We start from the raw sequence: 15,010 nt of genomic DNA, 5'->3' as shown, positions 1-15,010 counted from the left end.
TCAGATGGTACAGTATTCCTTTTTATTTATCTGGCAAAATAATAAAAAGGGAAGCATTTGGAAAGAGTCAAAGTTAACAGACAGGAAATACAAAAATATAGATAAAACAATTCTAAACAGTTTTGATTTATTTCCTCTTTCTCTCTCCAAATGGGAAAAAAAACTATATTTCTTTGGATCAACATATAATAATATGGACTGTATACTTAAGATGACATCTTTTACACAGGATCTACAAATCCATCATGCAACTTCCAATCCTCAGTTCATGATCCGGCAATGTCCTTTCATCAGTTTGCAAATCAACACCCAGTTAATTCTAATAGATACCTAAATATTATCCCCTAATGCACAAAGATGGACCCCCCCCCCCTCCAGTCTCTCTCTGGGTGAAAAAGATCACAGCTATACGTCCTCCTGGTGCCTGGAGACTCACAGCTTGATGGAGGATGATGCCTGCTTGTGTTTGGAGAGTTCTGAACACGATGAAGAGCGATGACATGGCTGATCTCCAGGCTGTCCTTCCTCCTCCTCCTCCTCCTCTTCCTGTTTCTCCTCCCCCTCTAGGCCTCGAGGGATGAGCCACGTTTGGACGGAGGGATCAGATGTTCAGGCAGCGCGGCGGGCAGCTCGTGGCCCTCCAGCTTCACCTTGATCAGATGGTTGGCCAGGGCGAACTCGTCATCATCGAGGAGGCCATCTTTATCCACGTCGGCTAGCTTCCAGATCTTCCCCAGGACCGTGTTGGGCAGCTTGGACTTCAGCATCTCCTTCTTGGCTGCGGCGCCGGACACCTTGCCGTTGATTGGAGAGAGCGTGTAGAAGATCTCGTCGTATGTGGGCTTGTCGCGACCCACCACCCACTCCAGCTCGTCGATGCCTTCGCTGGCTCCCTCTCCGTAGCCGTGACCGAAGGGCCCCGTCATGACTCCCTCGAAGGCTCCTCCTTTCACGGTCTGGCTGGGCATGGCGGCTTCTTCCTGGCGCACCATGGCCATGAGACGGGCGATGTCGTTGGCGAGCATGTCCTCCACCGCCTCCAGCAGCTTGGGCTTCAGCGCTGCGAACTTGGTGAAGTCCTGGGCGTTCAGCAGCTCCTGCAGGGATGAGGGGGTTGAGAGAAAACAGGAATTGGTGATGGAAATAGATCAGTCTTCAATGGCTACCTATGTATGTAGCATACAAGAAGCAGGATTTCCTGACAAACCAGGAAAAATAAATCTCATCCCCCGTCCTGGCCCATCTGGGCGGGAGAGGGCAGGAAAGAGAAGGCAAAGATGTGAAGAGAGTAAAGGTCAGGAGGTCATTCTACTCTGAACTGTTTGTTTATAAAGCGTTATGCAACACGCCAGAAATAGAGTCAAAGCTGTGATTTCATCAAATATGTAACTCTGATTGATACAGCTCAGGCTCAGGCTTTTATTGAATCTTACCTGCATCTTGACGAGGTTGGGGAAGTCTCCGGGTGAGATCTGGTGCTCCTTCTCGATCCTATGGTAGGTCTCTCCCAGGTTGGCAATCAACTCCTTCTTCTTTGATTCCTTTCCAAACACACTGGGCATGTCCTTCTTCAGAGAGCTGATAATGTAGGCCTGCACCTGGACACCATGAAGGAACAGGACATCTTTTCAGTGATGATTAAACTGTGGTTTTGTATGAACTGAGTCTTTAACCGAACGTCCCAGGTCACAGAATGAACATCGACAGAGGCTACCAATACAAAGTCATATTGACCCCCCACTGAAAAAGTATGTTTTGCAAAATCTTACTTCACTTGAATGTTTGGACTTTACTGTGTTGTTTGACACCAGTAGTCTGTTTTCCCATTTATCTGCTGAAGCAACATGACTAATGAGTATTTTATGTGTTTCATGGGGGACTTTAAAAGTTGTGAATTCATGAAATCTACATAAGACATAACATTGCACTTACTTCTGCCTTTAGTTAATAAATAAACTAAACACTGACAGAGTTGCATAAAACAGGATTTTCTGTGAGAATTCCCCCTCTTGTGGGGTTTGAGGAGAGGGGGTGGTGATGAGAAATGAGAAAGAACGAGAGTGACAATAAGATCCACTCAGGCAACTTTTAAAGTCAGGTGTTTTTCTAGCTGCTTTAGCAGCAGGACAATGGAAGCAGCCCTTTGGTCCTGACCTGAACTAATGGATGGACTGACATGAAATGAGCCTCTAGTTAACTAACCTTGGCGAGGCGTGCTCGTTTGATGAGGTCATTGAGTTTGCGCAGAGCTGCGTTACGTGGCAACGACTGGATGTCCAAGAACAGATCCTGCTCCTCTGCCTCAAACAACTTCCTGTTGTCTGGCACCAACAGGGGCTGGGCCCAGAACGACCCGATGTACACGCGCACCACCTGGAATGACCGTTGCTCAAGTTAACCTCCATTAATCTCTGCTGTTTTTCATTCATCTGGTTTAACCAGAAGCTCTTATGTGTACACTCCAAATAAACACAGAGAAAATAGATATACACGATGTGTGACAATGCAATTCTGGACAGTGAGGTACAAAGTGAAGCAATAAGACAATCTTAACACTTATGTGTCCTGTAGAGAAGCTTCACAAAACACAGCACTCTCAAAGTCAATGAATAATTGTCTACATGTTCCAAAGGTTTCTCTGCGACTGGTTTATGAATATGGCCCCGGATCAAACATTAACTTCACAGTCAGAGAGAAATCATAAGACAAGCCGGGTCACACGATATCAGGTAGCGGTAGTGTTTTGTTACGGTGACAAACTGAGAACACTATGATGTTCCTTAAATCTGACACCATCATTGGGAAAGTCACCTGACCAGACTGATCTAAAAGAGAAACTGTTTCCCTAAAACATTAACATTTAAGTCTCAGATCCCACTCAAATTAAAACATTTTCCATTGAAAGGAATTTGTGAATTACAAAAACATATACGCAGATTTCTGTCTTTTTTTACCTCAGGTGTGTTGATGATTTTTCCCAGAGACCACATCAGCGCTCCGTAGACCCTCATCAGCTGCTGAGTGCTGATCTGGTCGGCCTTGTTCAGCACCACCCTCATTTTGTCCTCGTGGTTCTTCAGGGCTCGGATGACCTCGGAGAACTCGTCTGAGATGTCCAGCTTGTGGGCGTCGAACAGGAGGATGATGCGGTCCACGCGCTCTGCAAACCACTCCAGCACCGCCGCAAAGTCGTACCCTGGAGAGAAAGAAGGAGAGAGCAGCGGATTGAAGACGGGATCGACACAAGCACCGATGTGACCCCTGATGACCTTCAGTATTGCACCTACTCGGATTTAGGATTATATTAGGACCCCGTTAGCTGATGCAGAACATTAAAACATGACCACAGATAAGACATCCAAATGATATTAAAATCAGAAAATAAAAACCCACACTTTTCTGGTAAACATATTACTAAACATTCTCTTAGTCTTTTTTATACTGATAAACACTCAATTCATAAACACTGAATATACATAAAAAAGTGAAATCCTAAAACATTTTCCTTGCTATTTGTATTCAGTTGATTCACGGGATTATCTCCCGCTGTTTTAAAATAGCTGATTGACTGATTGAAGGTCAGGAAAACGTTAAGTCCTGAATGAATTTAGTCCGAATACAACTATTTAACATCAGTTTTACAAAAGGATGCTGTATTACTGTGACTTTAGGAAGGAAAGATAATATTCAGATAAAGTGTCATATCAACTGCTCTGTTTTTTAGTTGTCTCAAGTTTATTTTAGTGACAATTCTGCCTTGACATGTTTTATTTCTGGCTGACATTACACTGGTTTCTTCGGCTAATACTTGGTGATTAAGCGAGTGAGATTCAACTCAGAACAACCCTGTGTATTAGAACCGTTGGTAAAGGTAGGTTCAAAAGGACGCTGCACACTGCTCTGAACTGACTTTAATGGATTGTCGTTACCTTGTTTTCTTCTCATGTCAGTTTGAATGCATGTGTTACATGATTGCACTAGTACTGTGCTTACACATAGTAAACATGCATACTGCAGTGGATAAATACAAGATAAATAAGTCAATCAATTGTATGTCGGCAGGTTAAATTAGTTTTACGTTCATATTCCAAGTAATGTTGATCCATTAATGTTTAGATAAGGACTCTCAAGGCAGGACTGTTTCCCCCTGGTTAGCTATTAACCAGCTATACTGAGAGAGCAGGAAAGGCGTACGAGGGACGGTTTGATTTGGAGAATCCGACGTGGAATGAAATGACTTTTTATCCGGGAAATGTTTCAGCAACGTGTCCTACAAGAAACAAGCCTGATTGTAATGAGAAAAAAAGGAAGCAAAGATCTGAGAGAGGAAATACAAGTGTTACGATAAAACGCCATGCAGTGTCAGTTATGAGAAACTCCGTTTGCTTTTCACTTCCTTTGGTTATTGGAGAAACAAGGGGGCTAAGTGGAATGATACAAAGGGGACTTTTTCCCTGAGCCTCGAGGAGTAAAGGGGAAAGTGAGGAAGAGAGAATTATGGTTCTGATTAGCGTCCGTGTGTCATCTGATTAGAGAAGAATGCAGTTGCTCTCAAAGCTCATCCCGTCTGTCGCACAATCAGATCTAGATCTGCTGCACATGCATTCCAACATAGCAGGCTTTTGACTGAGCCTCAGCACGTGTACACAAAAGACAGACGGACAGAGATACAGCAGATGGACAGAATGAGACCATATTTTACATTTCTAAAAAGGAGCGATAGAGGGGGAGATGGGGGTGAGTAATAGAGAAACATGAATATAATAAAAGATTGACACAGGAATAGATCTTAGACAAAATGAGTTTGCTGTGTCTGAGGAAAGTGAAAGCAGAGGGATAAAAGGGGAATATTTAAAGTCCACAATCCCTGTGGGAGCAGGCCGAGGACATTTGCTCATTCTCTCTCAAGTCTGTTTTTAACACAGTGTGAGGGAATCAGACAGAGAAACAGCTGTTCAAGCCTCAACATACTTATAGCACATAGCATCGACAACTGCTGCGTCTTTACCATGTGGGTCGACATGCAGGGGAACACTCGTGTGCCGATGACAGGTTTCCACATGCCTCATCATCATGTGCCAATCACAGAGCAGAGAGGTAAGAAGTCCAGGCTGTAGAGTTATTCGTCTTAAAATAAAGTCTTATTACTAAATAAATGTCCTGGATAGTTAAATCAATGATTTGACATTTTGGTAAACACTGATTTACTTTCCTGCTGGAAGACAGACGATAAGATCGATACTAATGGCATGTCAGCACGATACATATACAGTTTCAGGTAGGTGCTGGTTAGCTTAGCATAAAAACTGCTACCCCAGTTGTGTCCAGGATCAACAAAATGCACATACCAGCCCCATGAAAACATAAGGGATGCAAGAAAAAAGAAATAGTGAAATATATCCATCTTCATTTTCGTGAAACAAGGTGCCGATGGCTTTTTTTCAGCAAAATCTATTATCAATATAATTGCTGTTCATTTTCTGTTGATCAACTAATTGACCAATTAACCAATCGTTTCAACAGCTCGGTTTATCATTTGCAGTAGATTCCCATTTAGCTTAAAGACATGAGAATGGGCAGCGTGGAGAAATAACTTAAGCGTGGAGACATTTCATAATTCTACTTCAGGGGTATGTCATGTCCACAAGTTTTAAAAGTTCACGTGCAAACATATTCTGTCAGCTAAATTTGCTAAATGGCTTTTTACTATTTTGAGTCATCTGGGAAAGATGCCAACCAGTTCTGTAAAATCACAGTTTCGTTATAGTTTTCGTCACTTCACTGCTCACTCAGGAAGGAACTCTGAGCCACATTTGCTGACATAATCAAAAATGGATCCATAATTAAAGCATTGTGAAATAAAAAGCGTCCATGACTTGACAACACACAATTATATTCTTTCCGACTGTAAAGCTGTCTGAAGTGACACACACACACACACACACACACACGACCGTCACACCTGAGCTGCACAACCAACTCAGACCTGTTTATATGTGACCCAGTGAGTACATTGTGTCTGTGTAGTACAGCATTGTGTCTTTGTTTACATAAAAACCGTTCAGAGAATAATGTGTGAGAGGGAGTGTGTGTATTTTACGTTTGGTTTTCAAGAGTAAGAAGGTATAAACATGTATGTCCAGAAACAAAACTGAGGTGTGAGGCATTAGATTTCCAGATGGAGTCACCTCGACATGAGCCGGCATTTCATTCATGCAGACACTTCCTTCAGATGCTTATCAGAGCATGGCACTACTACTGTCTGTTTACAGTCGCTTGTTTGGCCAGTTTGACAGTGTCTCTTTGCCAACCACCGTACTCTTTCCGTCTCTCCTTTTGCATCTTATAAGGACTACAACTAGCTATTTACAATTTCAGTTATTCCGACAATCATTTACTCTATTCAATTGTTAAACACTGATCAATGAAATGTCAGAAAACACTGAAAAATGGCCAAAGGAATGTTCAAAAAGCTCAAAAGTAATGTCTTTAAATAGCTTGGTATGTGCTACCAACAGTCAGTTAATAGTTAAAGTAGCTCATTCTCAAAGGGAGAAGCTATAACCAAAGAGTGTTTGGCGTCTCTCCTTGAAAAATTCCTTAAATGATGAATCCATTCCTTGAATAGTTGCACATTTCCTGTATAGTGACTCATTTTAGCTCTACATGTTAAACAGTTTTCAATTTCTTTTCTTGCCGTGTGTCGTGGGAAATCCAACTCAATAATAAAGGGCAGATTTCCGACAGTGTAACAGCTCCCTGAGGTGCTGGTGGGAAGGGGTCTTGGGAAACTCTCTGCTAGGTTTGCCATTTTACTCCACATCCTTTCCCTAGAGAACACACAAAACATGTGAACGTGTGCTTCCTCTTAAAGGGGCTTGAACCAGGTAGAGAAAGCAGAAGCTGTGTTCAGCTGTTATCGGCAGCCTGAGTTCTGTAGGATCATCACAAGTCAAGTAAAACTGTGGATGTGGCAAATCTGGAGTGACCCTGTAGGTCACAGCACACGGACGAATGGATAAAGATATAAATGTATTTATTCCCGCACAGTACAGGGAAATGACTCGGGTATAAAGTGATAAATGATACAAGACACATTTAGGGGGTAAACAGCCGCATAGAGGAAATGTTTTTCACATATTGTCGCTAATCTTTTAATATAAACCTGGCTATGTGCCAATCTGAACAGAAAGAAAGAAAAACAAAAAATAAGGAAGGATGTGAAAAAGGATGGTGCAGAAAACCACAGGTACAGATAGGAAATGAACTTCAAAGTGCTTCTCTTGGCTACCCTATGCGTCCATCAGATTGACATGACCTGTTTGGTTAGGCTGTGACCTGAGGGTGTTAGATTTAAATACGGGTTGGACGGCACTATGAACCACACAGAAACACCAGAGTGAGACTTAAGGAAAGGAAGCTTGTACGTTGCTTAAGCATGTTTCCTTTTCATATCTGCACTCGTGACTTCCTGTGGGTTCATTTTGCATGTATGGCATTACAGTGTTGCAGAGCTGCTGAGCAGGGAGGGTGCGGCTCTGCTAAAGGGAGTGGGTGAGTGGGAGAGTAAAGTGCGGGTGTTTACGTCAGCTGACCTCTGCTTATTCTCTGTTTCTCTCCCGACAGGATTCCAGGGGTATCGATGATGCTGATGCTCTCCAGGACGGCGTTAGGCATCTGCGCACACATGAACCTGCGGAGAAAACGCAGCCATGAGAGAGGGGAGGGTGCAGAGTGCAGAGAAGGAAAGTAAAGACAGAAGAGAGAAAGGATCGAGAGTATGAGGCATAGAGGGAGAGAGGGAGAGAAGTCAAAAACCAGCCGCTGAGTGTGCATGCCATATGTATTCAACAATAGCAGTGAACTTTTCTAAATGGCATTCTGAGATGAAAACACATGGCAGCCATCTTACCTGGGTCCAGTTTGAAATGTGCTGTAATTGAAAGCTTTGGTGAAAGTGCCTCTCTTTTCATTAAAGAAGCAAGAAAGCAAATCTCTTGGTTGGATTTTGATTGTTTTCCACCAAGAGAACAAAACATGCTTTCAATCAATGTTGGCAGGCTGACAATAAGTGAGTTAGGATATAATGTCACACCTATTCTTTTCTATTATCTATGATTTAAAGATAAGCTTTCAGAATCAACCGTCAAGTCTCGAGGCAATCACAAAAGAGGAATAATGTTGCATTAAAACAAACAAAGTCGCTGCAGGTGGTACGGAGCGGTTTGGGCTCAGGGTGCTGCCTGGAATACCCTGCAGCTCAAAAGTGTTCATTTGAATAGAATAGGTTAATACTGGTGGGTTGATTTGATCTTGATACTAGGGCTGGAGCCTACACTAGTATGTATATGATTCATCTGCCAATTCATTTCTGGATGATGAATCATTGAGTGTGTTAAAGATAAGACAAAGAAAAGCAGCAAATCCTCAAAATCTAAAAGCTGGCATCAATAAAAACTTGGCATTTCCTGCTCAAAACAATGACTTGAATTACGAATCTATAATCAAAATGGCTAGACAAATCCTTTGTGTTTGACTAATAGATGTATTGTGTCAGCTCCAGTTGACCCTTTAGATCTACAACAGCAATGGGACTACGTGATTCAGATGTTCCAAACAGTGGTGGGGGGTTGTAGGAGGTAACCATTAATGTAGGAAACACTAGTACAATACATAGTAAGATATGAATTGTATGCCTGAGTCTTGCTAATTTAACATTAGTCACTACACAATGGTCTCCTTTAAGCACTGGGGTTTACACATTAAAGGGGAGTGTTGCTCTTCGACAGAAATCAAACCAAGGCACACCCACTATGAAACGTGACAGGATGAGTGGTTTTACATAAAACAATGGTTTCCCACTCAGGACAAAGAAGTGGATTGTTAAAAACACCCCACGGTTCAGACTACTTCTTGCTCTGCTGATCTTCCACTCAAATTGAACCGATACTCACAACATGAGCTCAGAGGCACCGGGTCATAAGACCGGGAGAACCGTGCTTTTACATTCCTGCTGCAACCACACTGAGCGCAGAAACACACGCACTCCATACCACACGTAGGGAGGAGAAAGGAAAAACCAAAGACAAAGAACAAGTATGAGAGAGGGGCTTCTTGCAAATAGATCCTAAGCATGCTATTACATTACAATGGCAGTGACTGCCAAAGATAACAAACATGCAGGTTTTTCCATTCCCTCTCAAAGCTAATGGCGTATGATATCCAGTAGGAATTTTGGCTCATGTTTTCCATTTAACTATCTATCCCGACATTTTCCACATGGAAAAAATGCTCCGATGAATTTGAGCTGGAATTCTTCGAAGCAGAAGACACTTCCAGAGGAACCGAGAGACTAGAGCTCTCCGAGATTCCTCACTGTTTGATGATGTCTCCAGTAAGTGAGAAACCCATCCCCTCTGTGAGGCTGTGGCACTGGTGTGAACCGTGAACCTGGGTTAATACTCTCATGTAATTTGGGGGTCTGGCCCCAGCTGATGAAAGAGGGTCTTCCTCTCAGTCCCCACCTCCTGACCTTCACATTGTAACCTCAACTTCCCGTACAGAAGAGGAAACAGAGCGCTGTGGCTAGCACTAGGGATGTGGACAAGGAGGTTACTTTACAACTGTGTTACTTTTACATTTTTGCCTACTTTAAAATGCTGTTGTGTTTGAAAATAAATGATCTATTCATCAGATATCAATACCTACACACATGTGCATTTGTATGTAAAGATGTGCCTGTGTAACCTCCTCTGAGAAAAGTGCAGAGTCAGTATCCGGGAGTGAGGAGGCCATGAGGAGGACAGGACGGAGCGGGACAGTGCGGGACGGGGTGGCCCGGTGCGGAACTTAAGCTTTGCTGACTCGGGCTTAACTGACTAATGTTCACACAGAGCACAAACACACTGAGACCCTCTGACTGCAGCGGTATTTCAGTTAAAAAGAAGCAGGAACAAGTGTTCAGGATTATGTGCAGTTACTTTTACAGCAACATTTCAGATTCAGTGCAACAAGACACAGTCTGAAACCAGACTGCTCTGAAATGTAAATAATAGTAAAGCTGTAAAAATGTGCAAGCTAGAAGAAAGAGAACACCAGACACTATATTTTGGGTTTTCCAAATCCAAGAGTAAATTGTAGATGTGTGGATCACATCCAAATACTGATTTCTGTTTACTCTGCTTAAATAACTGATTATATTGAGGGGGTAAATCCTATCTGAGGCTGGTAGTTAGAGGCTAATCTGCAGGTTGAATGACTATAGTTAAAGAGCACCACGCTGAGCAAGGCCTTCTGTGCCCCTTTGGAAATGTCATTCTCCCCTTCACCAAAAGCTGTCAACTCAAAATGTGATCTTTCACATCTATATCCATCTACTTCTATGAGAAAAACACATTCAGTCAACCAACAGCGGAAAGCCAACTCAGATACTTTTGGCCTCCTCAAAAGGAAAGTGAAAAACTGGCCTAGTCTGACCTCCAAATGTTTGTCTGGAACTGGTTCCTGAACACGTTTTTAGGCTTGCTTTGGGCTAGTTGCCTGCACACCTGATTACTTTAGTTTAAGGCCTACACATACACCACACTGTTCAAACAGAGATATCGGAAAACAATGGGGCCCAACTTTCCCCATTATCTTGCATACCGAAATACATTTAAGTATCACAAACAAAAACAAAAGAAATACTAAATATAACCTACCACAAACCTTAACATGACTACAAAATCCACTCTGAAATCACTCCTGGCTCCTACACATATGATCATGGGAGCTTTCCCTAAGCCAATGAATGCTCAAGCCTGAATTCAAAGAGAACCACAAGTCACATGATCTCAGAGGATTGTTTCCAACAGTTTGACAAATGATGCTACAACGGACAATAGCCTTTGTTTATACAAAAATCTTATCTGGTTTCCCCTCAAGTCGGTAATAAACTCCAGAGGTGAATCTCTGAGGTCTGACACCCCCTCTCTTTTGAGCGTGTTATCCGAAATGCATGACTTCACTTTTCTAAGTTTGACTGATTCTTTTTGGCAGAAGCTTTCACTCATGAAAGATAAAGCAAACACTCTCACACAATTGAAGGAAGGGATCCCGACGGATAACAGTAAATAGGCCTGGGGAATTGTCAAATGTAGTCCTGTTACTAATACAATATATGGCCACTCAAACCACCTGATAACCTCAACATAATAACAGATCAAGATCATGAATGTCAAGTGTCCACAAATAAGTCATTAATGTATTATTTGTTAATCTGTTTTGCTGGCTTTTCCTGTATAGGGTGACACCACCACTCTGGCCACTGGGCCTGTAGAGAGGGGGTATACCCACATCCTTTACAGGAAGTGACACCATCAACATTTGGATGTCAGCCCTCTGATGTCATCTGAAATCCACCCACAATAGATTGGATTAAGATGTGTTCACTAAACATCGTCACACTGGCTCTGCCAACTTCTGCATTCCCACCTAGCACTCTGAGTTCTCTCTCTTTGTAATTCTCATCTTGCATTAATCAGTGAGAACTCAACCTGTGCAATACTTGTGAGTCATGTGAGATCTTGCCAAGAGGAAGTTTTTTCAGACTTTGCCATCAGGCCTAAGGTTCACTGAGTGATTCATAAAACTTTGAGAAGGAGGTTCCCTCCGGATCTCTGGGTAATGTGGATCAACCTCTGATTAGCTGAATGTCCTAGTGTAAAACCTGCTGACTCAATGAAACACTACTAAGAGACGGTCTCACAAAAACCTTTAAACCTTTGTGATAAGGTTTCATATCGCCTACAGACAGGTGGAGTGAAATAGGGAGTTGGCTCGCAGGCCTCCACTGATGAGTTAACACTTATATGACCGAGGGGTAAGGGGCTTATGGCACCTACATCCGAGGGCAGGACAAGGTCAGCATGTTGCCTAGCAACACTAACAACTATTTCTACAGTAAATTCAAGAGGCCATGCTGTGACATTGGGACAAATTATATGTGGTGTAAAGAAAGAGAAAAGAGAGTCAGCTTACTAGATAATGCTCCCGTGAACATTTATCTTCCACCAAAACTACATATTTAAATCTATGTTCATGGGAGCATTAGCCAGTGCTTGGAATCTTGTTCCCCCGTCCAAAACCTAGTAAATATGGTCTGGGTTAGGGATTTGTTGACAGATGTTGCTACTGAGATATGACTTACCATATTGTAGTGACCTATCCTTATTGCATATTTATTATTTTATTTGAAAAAAAATTAAATGATCGTGGTTTTTTCAAGGTTATGTACCAAACCCATTGTTCTACCTGTATAATATGATTTGAAGGCCCTCTAGGTGATCTCTTTAGCACCACAACACTTCATTCAGAATGGTACATATTTTTACGATACCAAATATTATGCCACATACAAATTAGATTTTGCATTCGATATTGCCAGATCAATTAAATGTATTGTTCAGTCCTGGTTTGGTTGTGCAAGTTTTGGTATACAAAATAAAAATACTTTGTTTTGTACAAAACAGTCTGTCAGCAGTGTCCACGACAGGAGCTTTAAATACAAATAAGTATGAAGTAGGGCAAGGTGAATGCTAACTGGCAAGACGTGGTCCAAAGTGAAAGGACTTAAATGATCAGATGTTATCAATTATCAGGGATCAGATGTTGGAAAGCACCTTGCGGTCACTTGCTTTGCCATACACAGAGGGGTTTACATGTTGCTGTTGACACTAAACAACCACATTTTCTCAGGAGGATGAAAGAGGGAGAACTCTCACACACACTTGGCTCTGACACTGCTGGGAACAATGTGCAACAGCATTCTGTGAATGTACCTGTGTGCTGCATGTAGGGACATGCAGAGGGGGCATTTAAATCCTCTTCTGTTATGACACAGTTCTTGACAAACAGCTGTATTAACACATGATATTTAAAGACAGACACAACCTATTCATTTCAATCACAAGTGGATAAATAAACGTAGGGCTCTAACTGCTCAGTTCCAGTGGTGTAAAGTAACTAAGTACATTTACTCAAGTACTGTAGATAAGTACAAGTTTGAGGGAAATGTTTTGCTACTTTGTACTTCTACTCCACTACAATTCAGAGGTAAATGGTGTACTTTTACTCCACTATAGTTACTTTACAGATTTGGATTAATGATGTGCAATATAAACAACACTTAAATCAGACTTTAGTTACACCTGGAGTAAATTCACAAGCTACCCTGCAGTATACAAAGTCATTAAAACTAGCTGCACCTTTACCAGCTTTGATAACATTGCCTAATAACTCTCGAATGTGGTCTGTGGACTATACCTGTTAAGAAACGCGTTGCCAAAGGCGTTGAGTTTGCGGAAGGGCTTCTTGGGGTCGACCACCAGAGCATTACCCGGGATCACCCCGTCCTGCTCGCCGTGCATCACCGCGATGAAAGAGTCCGTAGTCGGCTCCGGGCCAATCCGCATACCAGGGAAGTCCTGCTCCATGAGATGCCGGATAAAGGTGGTCTTTCCGGTGGAGTACTGACCCACCAGGAGGACCATGGGTTTGTTGTCGAAGTCGGCATCTTCTAGCGCCGGGGAGTGGAAGTCGTGGAACCGATACGTGTCCTCCAGCGGGAACAGCTTATTCCGGTAGAGACGCTTCAGCCCCTCCGACACGTTCTGAAACAGCTCCGGGTCCTTCTTCAAGTTCTTTCTAAACATGATGTCAAGCTTTTGTTTTAGTTGACACAACTGTGCCGGTCTCCCCTTCGAATATTAATCTGGTTTAGTGGTGTGTATCTCTCACACCGTCCGGAGAGTAGCTGCCTGCTGGAATGAAGCGGTGGCTGGGCGAGGTCTTGAAGTTTTTGTCCCCTCCCTCCTCTCTGCTAGCTAGCCACGCACTGCGAGGACTGCCTCCTTCAGCTGACGTTGGCTAATTCAGGATAGCCAATTACACTAGCCACAAATACTCAGTAAATTAGCTATATTAAGCTATATGTGGTCTGATACAACAGAACTGTGGCGGTGTAAACGACACAGCTGCTCTTAGCGGTTAGCTAATTCGCTTAGCAACCGGCTGTCAGTTAGTGGGTTAGTGAACCCAGAGCGGTATAATAGGCTCTGAGTGAACCCCCAAAGAAGGCTGGCACAAGGATACCGGAAATGCACATCTTTCACAATAAAAGCTTCATCGGTTACACCTAGTTCAGTATCTGACACACTTTGTAATATGAATGGAGGGCCTTGCCTCAAACTTGTGATAACACCATTTATCAGGATTGTTTGGGTTTGCAATATTCCTCATATCAATGCCACAGTGATACTGACTCTCATACTCAACTTTACTTGTATATCACCTTTTACAATAACATTGGGCCCAAGTGTCTTCATAAAAGACAATAAATAATTAGCAAGAATAAAACGTACAATAATAAAACCACACACTTTTAAAAAAGTGCTGTTTTTATTGTAATATTGTGTGTATTCTTCTATAGTTGTGTATTTTTAACACTACACTCTTTCAACCTTTTGTTGTTTTTGTGGTATCAATGAAATAAGACACGTGAATTAACGCTTTATTATAATAATATCAATAATTATTAACTAATGAAGTTGACCCAAACATCCTCTCCCAAAAAAATGTCTATCCTTAAATAAATGTCAAATTGTTTTTTTATGTCTGTGATGTTATGGCTTGACCTTCAGCCTATTCATGTCAGTGAATTGTATTCAGTACCTCTTTTTACCCTACAAGAAATGTTGTTTAAATATTCAAATGTGGTTTTGGTTTCACGTGGTCATTTCTGATAGTAACCACATGTGGCACAAGGAGGCCTAAACTTGTTTCTGTTTTGCTTTCACTTCAGTTAATATAGTGGATTTGTTGGATTGGGGGATGTGAATTTTGAACCTTACTAGTTTCTGCTCGACTTTCTAACACCACACTTTGAGCTGTTCTTTGCAGCTAATAGAGTGAAATGTTTGCGATTTATAGATATAGTGCCTTGTGTGTTTATGTATTTTTATATTCATATATC

General features: G+C 42.2%; 1 protein-coding gene across 1 annotated transcript; it reads right to left on the bottom strand.

Moving 5' to 3' along the window:
- ehd1a (EH-domain containing 1a) lies at positions 1-13,691 on the bottom strand. The gene is made up of 6 exons (XM_034211892.1): positions 13,303-13,691; positions 7,596-7,693; positions 2,955-3,196; positions 2,203-2,373; positions 1,434-1,598; positions 1-1,097 (listed from the first exon to the last, which is right to left on the bottom strand). Exons 1-6 carry the CDS (start codon positions 13,689-13,691, stop codon positions 564-566), a joined length of 1,599 nt encoding a protein of 532 aa, XP_034067783.1. The 3' UTR covers positions 1-563.
- Positions 13,692-15,010: the final 1,319 nt, after the last annotated feature.

Source organism: Gymnodraco acuticeps, unplaced genomic scaffold (assembly GCF_902827175.1).
Source record: "Gymnodraco acuticeps unplaced genomic scaffold, fGymAcu1.1, whole genome shotgun sequence".
Lineage (NCBI taxonomy): Eukaryota > Metazoa > Chordata > Actinopteri > Perciformes > Bathydraconidae > Gymnodraco > Gymnodraco acuticeps.
Note: the sequence above shows the minus strand (reverse complement) of the source record. Positions and strands in the feature narration are given on the sequence as shown.